The sequence below is a fragment of the Schistocerca cancellata genome, chromosome 3 (genome assembly GCF_023864275.1).
Source record: "Schistocerca cancellata isolate TAMUIC-IGC-003103 chromosome 3, iqSchCanc2.1, whole genome shotgun sequence".
Classification (NCBI taxonomy): Eukaryota; Metazoa; Arthropoda; class Insecta; order Orthoptera; family Acrididae; genus Schistocerca; species Schistocerca cancellata.
The window spans coordinates 748,183,416-748,198,039 of NC_064628.1; the positions used below are offsets into that span (position 1 = coordinate 748,183,416).

The 14,624-nt window shown below is 38.5% G+C and overlaps 1 protein-coding gene across 1 annotated transcript; it reads left to right on the top strand.

Annotated features, from left to right (window-relative positions):
* The first annotated feature begins 4,636 nt into the window (after nt 1-4,636).
* On the top strand, nt 4,637-11,197 carry LOC126175767 (ankyrin repeat domain-containing protein 54-like). Its single transcript, XM_049922736.1, has 7 exons — nt 4,637-5,146; nt 5,231-5,357; nt 5,450-5,572; nt 6,076-6,226; nt 8,559-8,674; nt 9,692-9,819; nt 9,899-11,197. The coding sequence occupies exons 1-7, from the start codon at nt 4,916-4,918 to the stop codon at nt 10,070-10,072; spliced, it is 1,050 nt and encodes a 349-aa protein (XP_049778693.1). The 5' UTR covers nt 4,637-4,915; the 3' UTR covers nt 10,073-11,197.
* The last annotated feature ends 3,427 nt before the right edge of the window (nt 11,198-14,624 follow it).

Here is a 14,624-nt window from a genome sequence, read left to right on the forward strand (position 1 = left end):
GCACTTATCGTATCTCTTCACAAGCTTTGAAATTCCTTCTGCATAAAAATCACCCGCTTGTGCCTGGAGCCAGCCTGTGACCGCATCTTTGAGCTCTTCGTCGTCATCAAACCGCTGTGACCCGAGCCATTTCTTCAAATGCATGAAGAGGTGATAATCACTTGGCGCCAGGTCTGGGCTGTAAGGTGGATGGTTGATAACGTCCCACTTGAAGGACTCAAGAAGGGCCGTTGTTCTGCGAGCAGAGTGAGGACGGGCGTTATCGTGCAAAAAAACGATACCGGAAGTCAGCATACCACGGCGTTTGTTCTGTATAGCCCGTCATAACTTTTTTATTGTTTCACAGTACACGTCTTGATTAATGGTCGTACCACGTTCCATGAATTCAACCAACAACACCCCTTTGGCATCCCAAAACACCGTTGCCATCAGTTTTCTGGCAGAAAAATCTTGCGAGGCTTTTCTTGGTTTGGTAGGCGAATTTGAATGTGCCCACATCTTTGATTGTTCTTTTGTCTCAGGGTTCACGTACTTAATCCAGGTTTCGTCACCGGTCACGATTCTGTTTAACAATGGTTCTCCTTCATCCTCATAACGTGACAGAAAGTCTAATGCAGAGGCCATTCTTTGAGTTTTGTGGTGGTCGGTAAGAATTTTGGGCACCCATCGTGCACAGAACTTACGGTAACCCAATCTTGCTGTCACTATCTCGTACAAGAGAGTCTTAGAAATCTGTGGAAAACCAGTAGACAACTCCGACATTGAGAAACGTCGATTTTCACGAACTTTTGCATCAACTGTCTGAACGAGTTCGTCAGTCACCAATGATGGTCTACCACTCCTCTCTTCATCATTAACGTTTTCTCGTCCACTTTTAAATAAACGTACCCATTCACGGACAACTCCTTCACTCATAACTCTTGGTCCGTACACGGCACAAAGCTCACGATGAATAGCTGCTGCAGAATATCCTTTGGCTGTAAAAAACCTTATGACAGCACGCACTTCACATTTGGCGGGGTTTTCTATTGCAGCACACATTTCAAACTGCCACAAAAACTAAACTAGCGGAGGTACGACGTTCACTCGACCACGGCTTGATGCCGACTGAACTGTTGAGTGCGTGAACGCACAGATGGCGTCGCTACTCCCCCCACAACCCGCACTGTGACCGATCGGAGGTTACTTTCTGAACCGCCCTCGTATTATACCACATGACATTATGGAATGAAAGTATGCAAGCTTTTTCATTTTTGCCTATGTCTGCTAACACTCGAATTGCAAATACAGATTTGTTAAGGCGTTTCTGCAGTTCTGTGGTGTGCTCCTCCCAACTGAATTTATTATCAAGTTGTAGTCCCAGGAATTTAAGACTGTCAACCTCGTATGTATGGTTCCTTTTTTTTCCCCACTTCTTTTCCGCATGTGCACACAATGCAATTGCGGTACGTGCAGCTGCTGTGGTTAATAAAAAGTTGTTGTCAGCCATCTTGAACTTTGACAAAAAATTTGATGACAGTGTAATACCCCTTCTAGCGGTACATCAAAGATCTTTGTCAAATATATTTGATGGAATATTTGATCACATCTTTGATCAAATCTTTGACAAAGAAATTTGATAGTGTAATACCGGCCTAAGCAATATAACTCCTCTCAAATACGAGAATACGCAAGGATTTTATGTAATTAAATATGCAAGCGCACAAACACTCGGAACGAAATTAAGAATCAAACTACAAAACAAATATGAATGCTAAATATGCGACTCCCTACTGCACTGCTGCTGCATTTGCGGTACGTGCAACTGCTGCGGTTAATAAAAAGTTGTTGTCAGCCATCTTGAACTTTGACGAAAAATTTGATGACAGTGTAATACCCCTTCTAGAGGTACGTCAAAGATCTTTGTCAAATATTTTTGACGGAATATTTGATCACACCTTTGATCAAATCTTTGACAAAGAAATTTGATAGTGTAACACCGGCCTAAGCAATATAACTCCTCTCAAATATGAGAATATGCAAGGATTTTATGTAATTAAATATGCAAGCGCACAAACACTCGGAATGAAATTAAGAATCAAACTACAAAACAAATATGAATGCTAAATATGCAACTCCCTACTGCACTGCTGCTGCACTACTGCTGCACTGATACTAATGTGCTAATTACGACTGCTTATTCTACTCCAACATCCTTCAATAGAGCTCGCTTGTTCATTGTTAAAAAAGGTTAATTAATGAAATACGTTTGCGTAGAGTTGTCAGTGCTAACAGACAAGCAATACCGCATGATACAACCACAGAAATCAATGGGGTACGTACAGCGAACATATTCGTTAGGAGAATGAAGCGAAATTTGATATCAATGGGCCATGGCAGCAGACGACTGATGTGAGTGCCTTTGCTAACAGCTGCACCACCCCTAGGCTCGTGACCATATTGGTTGGACCCTAGACTATTCGAAAACCGTGGCGTGTTTAGATAACTCCCGATCTGAATCGGTGACAGCTGATGGGAGGGTTCGAATTTGGCGCAGACCCTACAAAGCCACGGATCTAAGTTGTCAACAAGGCATTGTGCAAGCTGGTGGTGGCTCCATAATCGTGTGGGCTGTGTTTACATGAAATGGATTGGGGCCTCTGATCCAACAGAACCGATCATTGCATGGAAATGGTTATGTTCAGGTACTTGCAAGCCATTTTCAGCCATTCATAGACTTTACGTTCCCAAACAACTATGTCATGTCACCAGGCCACAACTGCTGGTGACTGATTTGAAGAATGTTCTGGACAATTTGAGCGAGTGATTTGTCCACCCACATCAACCGAAATGAATCCCATCAAACATCTACGGGGCATTATAAAGAGGTCAGTTCGTGCACAAAATTCTGCACTGACAACCTTTTCACAATTATGGATGTCTGTAGAGGCAGCTTGGCTCAGTATTTCTCTAGCGGGCTCCCAACGAATTGTTGAGTCCATGCCACTTCTAGCTGCTTCACTATACTGGGCAAAGTATATCTGACATAATATCAGGAGGTATCCCATAACTTTTGTCAGTGCAGTGTATTCCTTCACTGCAGATCAATCCATCAGTGAAAAGCGTATCAAAATTCCTACAGTAGATTCTGTGACTTGCCGTCACATACAGACAAAAAAATGCTGCAGGAGACTGGTCTAGCACAAAGTTCTAATGCACCAGAAATTTTCAGTATATATGTTATATATCAGGACTCAAACTCAAAATCTTGCTCTTTGCAGGCCATACTCTAATTGGTCGAATGATGCAGGTGTGACTCACCACCTTGCCTTAAGTGGGACAAGTACTGGCATGAGTAAAATTGTGATGGTAGATCGTGACCTGAGATTCATGCCTGGATAGCTCAACTGGTAAGAACAATACGCATGAAAGGGAAGATGCTCTCATGTGTACCTTTGCCTAGCACTTCCAGAGGCAATGATGTTGCAGAGATGTGTCTGTGGCTTACAGCATTGTTGCCAGAATGATCTCTCACTCAGTAGTGAAGTGTGTGGTGTTTCAAAACCTACGACAGATTAAAAAGATACGCCAGACCTGAACATGAACTTGAAACCTTAGCTTTCAGTTGCAGTGGTCTTACCAGCTTAGCTATACTGGCACAATTGATGGCCCACGCCCATAGTTTGACTTCTGCCAGTACCTCTCCCCTATTTGGTGTGGTTTATGAGTCAGAGCTGCGTAGCTCAGCCAGTAAGTGCGTTGCCCATGAAATGTAGGTTTAGGGCCATGATTGCTAATCTGGCACAAAGTTTTAATCTGTAAGAAAATTTCATAATAGCACACAGTCCACTGTAAGTGATATTTGATTGTGGAAACGATCAACTACGCTGTGGCTGTCATTAGTCTTCAGTATACGGTACTTTAATTTAGAGGTGCTAGTCCAGCTTAAGCGTGCACAACTCCTGTGAAGTTCGGAATTTAGTAAAGAGTACTGGTGGAAGTAAAGTTGAGACGGTGAATGGAGTTTCTTATCTGGGCAACTCAACCGATAAGAGCATTGCCTGTGGCCTGTGTAATGCCTCTGGCATTCAGTTATAATCCGCTAGAACGTTTCAAAATAGTGGACATTCTGGTGTAGAGTGAAAGACCCATTTTGGAAACGTCCATTCATTTTTAGACTCTTATTTCATAAATAATATCATTTAATAATTCTGTCATTTAAAAAAAATCGGGACTTGAACCGTCTGTGTACTGTTTGGGTCTCATTCGTGATTATAACAACTTTTTTTCGAGGAGACGCTTAGAACCTTCCGTTCTTTGACCCCACTAGATTTTTTTTACCAGTGTCACTGTGTAATACTGGACTTTATTACTTGAGAAGTAACGATTCTCACGTCATAAAAAATTTGGAGAGTCCTAATTGAATCCCAGATTATAACATTTTTGTGATCTTCGTCTGGCTCCTGCGTTTGTCATAATTTATGAACTGAATCTTATGGTTAACCTTCTCAGTTGTGAACTTCACACAAAATAAATTCAATCTGACATTTATATTGTATTACCTGGGTAATGATTCACAGTTGCCGTTCTTGATCCTATGACATGTGTTTACTGCGTATATCACAAATATTTGCGTCTTTGCTATTTATATAAGCAAAGACTTCACACTTCTTACCTACGCATATACACTGTGAAGCGTAAACACAGCAAGTGACTGAGTTTGTATCCAATGGAAGTTTATATGTCAAAGCGTCGGAAGTGTTCTTTAGTGCTTTAATTTAATGTGACGAAAGAATATGTGATGTTGTACTCGCTTGGCGTTCCGTATTAAAACAGTAATTTACTTGTTTTCGAACTCTTGGGAAGTCACAAGGACAAGTTTGAAAAACAAGAGGATAGGAGAAAGTTTAGTGCGTCGTCACAGGAAGGTTTACAAATGACATCGGTTGATTCTGGCGTTGAAACTGGCAATGACAGTAATGATAGTTGTGCGACACATGATCCACAGTCACCAACACTTGAAATAACCCCAGCAAAATTAATTACGACGACTACGACCGATATACAACAGACCCTTACTGTGTGTCAAACAGCAGTCGACAAATCATGTTCGACGACGGATCATGATATCCAGTTTCCACTAGTCAGGATAAAGCCAGATGACAAGGTTAGTTCACGGTGACTTAAGAACACTGTTATACAACCATGTCTAGCAACATTGTATATCACTAGTATTATTTTATTTCGTCAGGTTGTAAATTTCCTGCTCCCTCTTCAAAGACCAATTCCTGGAATCGATCCACCCGCTGGACTCACATTCTGTAATGTACAGCGCACAAGTCTTGGTCTTGGAAATGGTTATGAAGTGGTCAGGGCTGGTAAGTAAATTCAATGAGTCAAAAAACCTATTCATTCCGTTTTCAGAGAACATTAGGTTGATTTCGATATAAAATTTATTTTTCCTTTACAGAGAACAAAGGTTATGATCTGACAGCTGTGTACCAGAAATTTGAACTTCAGAGGAAACTCCGAGCTGTGCGGTGCAGGCTGAAGACTACTCGTGAAGCGTGGTTGCAGTTTAAAGGACCTCTCAGTAATTTCTGTAAACTCGTTATTTTTATTCATGAAAACTGGTAGTCTAAGAAAACAGTATTTGGTTGACACCAAGGAAATGGGACTTTTTTTTCTTAAACTGCTTAATAATAATAGTATTTGTCATTGTGTTAGCAGCTTTTCTACCATCTGTAGTTTACTATCTACTATGCTCCATTATTACTGGTAAATAGGCCCCAGTATATATGTAAAATATGTTTCTTTGGTTTTCTGTGTTAATTGAATGAACAGATATCACACAAATAATAGAAAGAACAGGGATGTAATGTTTGACATAACTTTGTGATTAACAGCTTTGAGGAGTGGGGAGGGGAAGAAGGGAGGAATATCTGGACGATTGTCCCAAGGTGTAAAATTATCAAGCTCACTGAACTAGTAACACAGTGCCATTATAAATTACATCCTGATCATTGGGTGAAAAAAAGTTTATGACCACTTTTTAAACATTAAAGTGACATACTGAAAATTCATTGATGTTTGCAGATGAGCGGAAGTTAAGACATGCATGCTCCACAAACAATTTAGATTTGGTTCAAGCCTTACTTGACATGGGCGTCAACCCGAACTGTTACGATGATCAGCGCAGATCACCATTACATCTTGCTGCATGCCGCGGATACGCTGATGTTGTGAAGTAAGTAATGGGTTACAATTATCATCATGGTCTCACTCTCGAATTAGATTGTTACATATAGGAATTCAATTTTACATTCAGTAATGGAAAAATTGGGTGAAATTATTGTTAGTTACTGAATCTCCCTTTGTTGCATTGCTGACTGAATGAAGTTCCTCAACTCTTCCTGGCTGCTGCAGTTTGGTGGCTGTTGAAATTGCACAGTAGATATAATAATAATGAATTGTAGACATTCTTTGATTTAAAAAAAAGAAAAATAAGACTTGCTTCATGGTGAAGGTCACTTCCCTAAATAAATGAATGGACAAATGGTTACTTCTTCAGCAGGGTCAAAGCAGGCACAAGGAGGAAGGGATTTGCTAGGTATTGGGAGCTCCAGTGTTAGGCATGTTATGGAGCCTGCTTAGGCTGTGGTCACTGGCACCAACAGTGAACCATTCTGCTTACACCCGTCATCGGCTGAAGACACCTGATCTTTTCAAATTAGCATGCCAGTGCATGTGTGGTCTCAGTGCAACAGATCTCAATCCCTGATCCTACAGGCTACAGACAACAGTTGGCAGAATTCAAATCAGTTTGTTTCCGATGGATGATGTTCCCACACTCAAAACATGGTTTATGAGAAAGAAGGGAGTTTCTTGGGATCTGGAGGATGAGATTGTAGTAATAAAGATATGTCTTGGAATCTGTGGCCTGAAATCAGTGCATTTTTGGAAGCAATAAGTGTCAGACAACTGAGAAATTTAATAATAAATTAATTGAGTATTACCTTATATTACTTTATGCATGTTCTGTAGCTGTCTGTCCACTTCAATTTCATGTATATCCTTAAAATGCAGTATGTCATGTGCAACGCAGGCAAAATCTGTATAAGAAATTTTAGGCATAGATTATAACTGTAAAATATTAGGTGTTCAAGTGAGAAAGGTGGCATGGGTCAATTGTGATGCTTAAAGTTACTGTAGAGGATCTATTTTGGGTTGTGGTGGGTGAGCACTACCTGTCTACAGATTGTAATTAGCCTACTGCTTGCTGGAATTTTTAAAACAATAGGGTGGTGGTTTGCAAATGTGATTTTTTGTGTGTGTGTGTGTGTGTGTGTGTGTGTGTGTGTGTGTGTGTGTGTGTGTTGGTAATTTCATTAAATTTGCTTCACAAAATCCGGATTACACATTCGAATAATTTACACATGCTCTATTATTTCTCATACTGGCACTTGGCCGTGAACGTAAAACAAACAACGAATTTTAGCTGTCATGGGGAGAAGAGCGGAGTGGTGGGACAAGCCACACCTCCCACTCACATGGCTGGCAGCCTACGTCCATGTTCTGAGCTCCTGGGAAGGCAGAACTGATGTAATAATGTACATATGGATCACTGGTTTCATCTGGTGTTGTGTGTGTCATATTCAAACACTGTGACAGAGCAAGATTCCTCTCTGCACTTATTTCAAAATAAGAAAATAAAACAACCAGCAAGCACAACTCAAAGCAAAGCGGAGCACATAAATCATTTGGTAACAGCTGGAGCACAGTTGTTAGCAGATGTTGGTGTTGTCATTACATAGTAGTTCAGGCCCGATCTCGACTGATATCTTCAGCAACCGTACATCAAAACACCCCCTGCTTACGGCTGCCACGTAAAAATTGACCGGACATACCCTGTGAGGAGTGAAGAATTGTGCTGTTGATGTGTGTGCGCACGTGTGCATTTATGTGTGCGAGAGAGATTTTCAGAGTTAGTGCTATGTTTTATATCTCGTGCAGACATGTGTAAAAGATGGCTAAAGCAAACCATCCCCCCCCCCCCTCTCTCTCTCTCTTTTTCTCTCTTTTATACAATCACTTGCTGTCATGTTCTCCAGGAATATATCAGTCTCTTACTGTGCGTAAGAAGAGCACTGTTGTAATATCTGTTTATTTCTGTTCCTCTATATGTTTTGTTTGATATAATATCTTAACAAAATTCCGTGATACATTCGATGCTACCAAACTAAGTTCCCTTTTTCTTTCTCCCCCACCACCAACGGAATGCCTCAGCGGCAACCACTGTAGCATACTATTATTTCAATTAATGTATCTACTCACAAATTGTGAAATGACATGAAATTGATCAAACATGTAAAGACATCTTGTTGTTGACTGTGGGCTTCAGTTCAGATGTATGTATTTATTAGTTCAGTATTCAAGCATATAGCCCATCATGAGTGGCACCTTTGTATGTTATTAAATTTCATTTAATTTGATAAGCAAAGTATTTTAAAATTATTTGTGACTGTAAATTTTAAATTGACTCTTTAATCATGGATACTAATAAAATATTATTTGTTTAGACTACTACTAGACAAAGGAGCAAACCCTAATCAGAGAGATTCTCTTGGAAACACGCCTCTCCATCTGGCTGCATGCACAAACAATTTGAGTGTTGTCACACTCCTGCTGAAGGCTGGTAAGTACCACCAAACAAAGCCATCATGTGTGCAAGGTTGCAATCGCCATTTCCTTCCAGTAACAATTTGTTCCAAGATGTTAAATAAACTTTGCTCTACACTTTATGTGCCATTTTTTGCTGTTATTTACTGATATATTCTTATTAAGCATTTAAGAAGTCCGCCCCCGGTAGCTGAGTGGTCAGCGTGACAGACTGTCAATCCAAAGGGCCCGGGTTCGATTCCCGGCTGGGTCGGAGATTTTATCTGCTCAGGGACTGGGTGTTGTGTTGTCCTAATCATCATTTCATCCCCATCGACGCGTAGGTCGCCGAAGTAGCGTCAAATCGAAAGACCTGCACCAGGCGAACGGTCTACCCGACGGGAGGCCCTAGCCACACGACATTTCATTTCATTTCATTTCAAGTATTTAAGAGGGTACTTGTAATGTACAATTAGCTCCTCATTTGCTTTAAACTCTCTTTCATGAACAATTGTGTGAATTTACTGAAATAAAATACAGTATTTTTAGAAATGATCAATGTGTGTCAGATCTAAGAATTAAATTCTTTCCTAGATGATCTCATAGTTCCGACTAATACCAGATGGTCAACAATATGTGGCCAGATCATTAAAAATACTCTTATGGTAAGCAGTGAAAAACTGTAGAGTATAAGGTGCACATAATATCCGACGGAGACAGCTTTCACAGATCTTGACCAACTGGATGTCAAAACATTAAATATTGGTACAAACCTGAGATTTGTATGATAGACTTGCCACAAAATATTTTTTAATCAGTGTGTAGTAAAATGTTATCTCGCAGAACTTTTTAGGTAGAATAAATGAACATAACTTGTGTTCACTGTTAATATTTAGTGGTTGAAACTCTGAAAGAACCCACAGAGGTTTTGTGAGTACTGTCATTATTATATGAAGTGTGGATATTAATCTGCATATTTTCTACAAATCGAAAACAGATTTAAGATGTACTTTTAAGAAATGTTGATTAACATAATTTTTTTTTCCATTTTCAGGAACTGATGTAAGTTCGTTGGACTTGTTTGGACGAAATCCATTGCAGCTTGCTCAGGCAAAGCTGAAATTGCTACAAAGAGGAAGTGACAATGAAGATTCAAAATTTATTAAAGGCGAAGTGCAAAAGGTAAAAATGGCATTCCAAAATATGATCCCTGGTACTGTATGAGATTTAATTTAGTAATATAATGTGTAAATGTTCGTAGGTCATAGACATGATGATGGCATATCTGCAAAAGAAAGGCCAACAAATGGAAATGGAGCTTTTAACTGCATTCTCATCCCGTGTGACCCTAAGCAACTCAAAAGAAGAAGTTGAAACTGATGTGCGAGACTTGTTGGCGAGTCTTAACAATTTGACCTTGGATACAAAGAAATGATTATTTTTGAAGAAGGCAGCTTGTGATTTTGATGAAGTCAATTTTAGATATTTGGATGTGTGACAGTGCTTATAAAATTTTCTGCATACTTTCTCTATTTTAGTATCTGTACTTATAATAGTGGCTGCTATAGGATTGAGTACCTCTTCTGTTCCTTGTGTTTGTAGATAGCCCACACTAAATAAGAATGTGGTTGTGAAAGATGAACTGACATTATCAAGCAGTTGTCTTATATTTTTAGCTAGTTTCATGATTTTAGTATCCTGCTGCATAAGGCAGGTAGCTTGTGAAACAGTCAAGTAACTTAGGTAAGTAGATTTATTTTCAAAAAAATAAAAAAGTAAGGACAGGATCAGTTTGCATTTGTTGCAAACTCACTCAATGATATTATCAATATGACTGATACTGCAGTATTGTTGTATATCTAAAGGACATGATACTTATTATACTTGGAGTGTTAATCTTCACTGCCGCTCTTTGTATGTGTGTGTGTGTGTTGTGCATTATAAAAAGATTTTCGTACTAATCCATTTTCTATGTCAGTGTTTAGAAATGTAACTGAGGTACCAAGAAAGAAGTTTTTTTTTCCTTTTTTGTACTGTCATATTTACATACTTATTTATTACAGAAATGTAGTAAGTAAAGATGCATCATATGTTATTGTTATAAATGTCTGTCAGAAGCCATTCACATTGATGAAGCCAGAATATTTTAATAATCTGACTATTCAGATGGACTGCACAAACTACCTACAGTACTACAATATTTCATCTTTTTCGCATAATAGTACACATTTAAAAAGCTGACTGAAAAAAGAAACGAATTAATTTCAGTTGCGACACCAATGTATGATGTTTCTCGCATAAAACTGATCACATAATTACACTGAGACTGATAAATAAGAAACACCATTTGTGTGTTGATGGCAACTTGGACAGTTTCTAAGGGCATGTTATTCTACAAGTGTTTGGCAATGAATGTACATGTGACATTTAAGTATCCCATGTCCATGATCTTGTAACAGGTGTTTACACAATCATTAAGCTATTCTTGGGAGTATTTGTGCTCGTTATCTTGAAATTTTGCTGTTACATTACAGCAAATGTAAGATGGAGAAGGGGTGAAAGAGAATGTTGATTTTTTTTTTTAATGAGGATTCAAAGTGAAGAGAGATGGGGATTTCAGTTTATTGACTGGAAAATTTGTCTTGTACATTTGTACATGTATTTTGTTTTGCAATTTAAAGAAAGTTTGTTTGTAATGTATTCAAAGTGTATTATATTAACATGAACAGTCACTTCATACCTTGTAGAAATGTAAATCAAATAAAAAAATGTGAGAAGAAAGTGTTCCTTAGCTATTTGGTCACATCTACAAAATTAAACACCTAGTGTTCATCAAATGTGACAATTTAATTACATGATCAAGCCTAATGTACATACAGCAACAGAAGAAACGGTAAAAAAATGTTCTTATAAGTATCATTGATTTGTTTCCTGTGAATGATCTCATCATCAATTTACAAAAAACACAACACATTCTGTTCTGGGCTAGGGTTCCAATGCCAGTGGTAAGTGTAACACATGGTGAGGAAATAATAAATATGGTTGAAACTTCAGAATTTTTGGTGTTAATATTGATGGGAATTTAAACTGGAGAAAGTACATTTTGGAACTCCTAAAACAGCTTGGTTCAGCCACATTTGCCTTAGAATCATTGGAAATCACTGCAAATCATAGGCAGACACAAATCAGTAAGTTGACATATTTTCTGTATTTTCATGGAATAATGTTCTGGGGCAACTCATTTTTAAGAAAGAAAGTCTTCATTGTTCAAAAATGTGCTTTAAAAATAGTGTGTGGTGCTTACCCTTGATTATCTTGTAGATGTCTGTTAAAGGAGTTGGGCATTTTGACTACAGCTTCATAGTGTATTTATTTCCTTGTGAAGTTTGTTGTAAATAATCCACTGCAGTTCAAAAAGAACAATGATGTACATAATTACAATAGCAGAAAAAAAGACATTCATTACACCATGTTGAAGTTGTCTTTAGCATGAGAAGGGGGTGCGTATACTGCAACTAAAATTTTTGATAACTTACCCAGTGATATAAAATATCTGATAGACAACAAAGTAAAATTTGAAAACAAAAAATTTCTCCTTGACAATGCCTTCCATTCTGTAGAAGACTTCGTATTACTGTAATCTGCACAGAGAGGTGGGTAGGAAGTACCAATTCACATACATATTTTTATAAAATATATCACTGTTCAGCATGAGCCATATTTACAAATTTGTGATGTGAATGTAAAATGATTTGTTCCACATATTACGATTTATTGTGCAAATAGCCTGTACAACATGAAAGTAACTGCAATGCCATCCAGTGTTCATGACACAACGTGGTAACATAATCTATTTTTAAAAGATAAGTGCTTTATCACACTGAAAGTAAATATTGAGAATAAGGATGAGCTTCAGTAACGTGACTCTGATCGTAAGAAAAGAACAACAAAATATGCAACTAACTCGATAAACAGTTGGCGGTATTGTAATCTTATGAAGAATAGTGAGTGACCCATAACTACAAATTACATTTTAAATTGAAACCTGCCTGACCATCATTTCATTTACTGTGAACTGATGCCCAATTTTGTTTATGTAATGCATCATAGATTATTGGGATGAAAAGGGGCAAAAAAATTTGTTTTGTCTTAACATTTGTCCTTCAGATTTCATGGTGAAGGAGAACCTTCAATGATTTGGCACAAATCAGTTGTTTGTTCTGTTCTAATATTGTCTCTATGACTACACTGATATTTATCATAGAACAATACTTATCTGCATGCTGTAAACACAGAGACCAGTGTACTGTAAGAATTTTTAGCTGTCCGTGCAGTTGATATACTACTACTGCCTGCCTAATGTATAGTTTGGTTTGTTCCATATGCTGGAAGCCTCTCCTCTATAGTGGGATGTACTGAACACAATTAACAAATATGTAAAATTTTTGTTTCCTAAATCAAATTTTACGGTTCACAAAGTTGAAGATTTTTGCAAGTTGCCAGGCCATGTCATCAACGTATTTTTGCTCTGTTTAACCTTGTCATGACTTTGTTTATAAGGTCATGTATGGCTTTCTCTATAGAAAACAGTTTATGAAATAAAATTCAAAACTATGTTTATTAATCACCAAACAAACTAATTGTACATATTACATGCAGTGCACTAAACTGGGAGACATACTTCATATGAGATTTGTACATGCTATTTTGCTGTCATTGAAGTAATGTTCAGACACATGCTTTCTGTATCCATATGGTTAGCAGTTTTAGATGTATGTGGGAAATAAGAAAAACATTGCGAATTGAAGGTAATACACTACTAGAAGCTTTTAGAATCAAGAGATATCTGGACATTTCAGTTTCAGGGGGAACAATGACAAATGGTTTAGCATACACTTTCTACTAAACAATCCATTACATCTCCTTGTTTCCTTCAAACTATTACTGAGATGGTACAGTTATGTTTGTAGTGGGGCAGTATGCAAGTTCAGTGTGCAAAGATATCTCCCTCTCCCTCCCTCCCTCCTCTCCTCTCCTCTCCTCTCTCTTCCTTCCATCCACCCCCCACCCCACCTTTTCTGTAGCTCGTGGTCTAGTGTTGCTGCCTCTGGATCACAGGGCCCTGGGTTCGATTCCCGGCAAGGTTGTGGATTTTTTCTGCATATGGACTGAGTGTTTGTGTTGTTCTCATCATTTTGTCATCATTCATGACAGTGACTAAATTGGATCCCCTGCCCCTCTACGACCCCTCCCTCTCTCCGACCCCCCCCCCCCTCCCCTCTCTTCCCACCTTCTCTATCCCTATACCTCTGAACTCTAAGAGATATAGAACCTCTTTTTGCTTACTTAGCAGTCACTTTCTCAGTTTTTTAAACGTAATCAGGAGACAATCAGTGTTTCATTTCATCTTTTGTGGCACTACATTTTGTAGATGGTTATAATGTCAATTAATCATAACAGGATAACTGCATATCTTAGAAGAAACTGGTAATCTGCAGAGGGTGTAAGCAAATTTTATCAGCTGCAAATTTAGGCAAAATCCTCCAAACTGGATGATTGAAACCAAAATGTACTGCCCCAGAGTGTGATGGGATGATGAATGTACAGCAGCAGTAGTGGAACAAAAACAGGCATAAATACACACATCAAAAAAAGTTTTGCATCACCTCAGTTCAGAGAGTTCTGGAAATTTTACAGAAAATTGGAATAGAGATCAACATAAATATCATTGCTGCCATTTTTATTGCTAATGAAAACCACACATTGCATGTTGTACCACCTTACAGTGAGATCTTCAGAGGTGGTGGTCCAGATTGCTGTACACACCAGTACCTCTAATAGCCAGTAGCACATCCTCTTGCATTGTGCATTTCTGTATTCATCAAGACATATTATCCACAAGTTCATCAAGGCACTGTTGGTCTAGATTGCCACACTCCTCAACGGCAATTCGGCGTAGATCCCCAGAATGGTTGCTGGGTCACGTC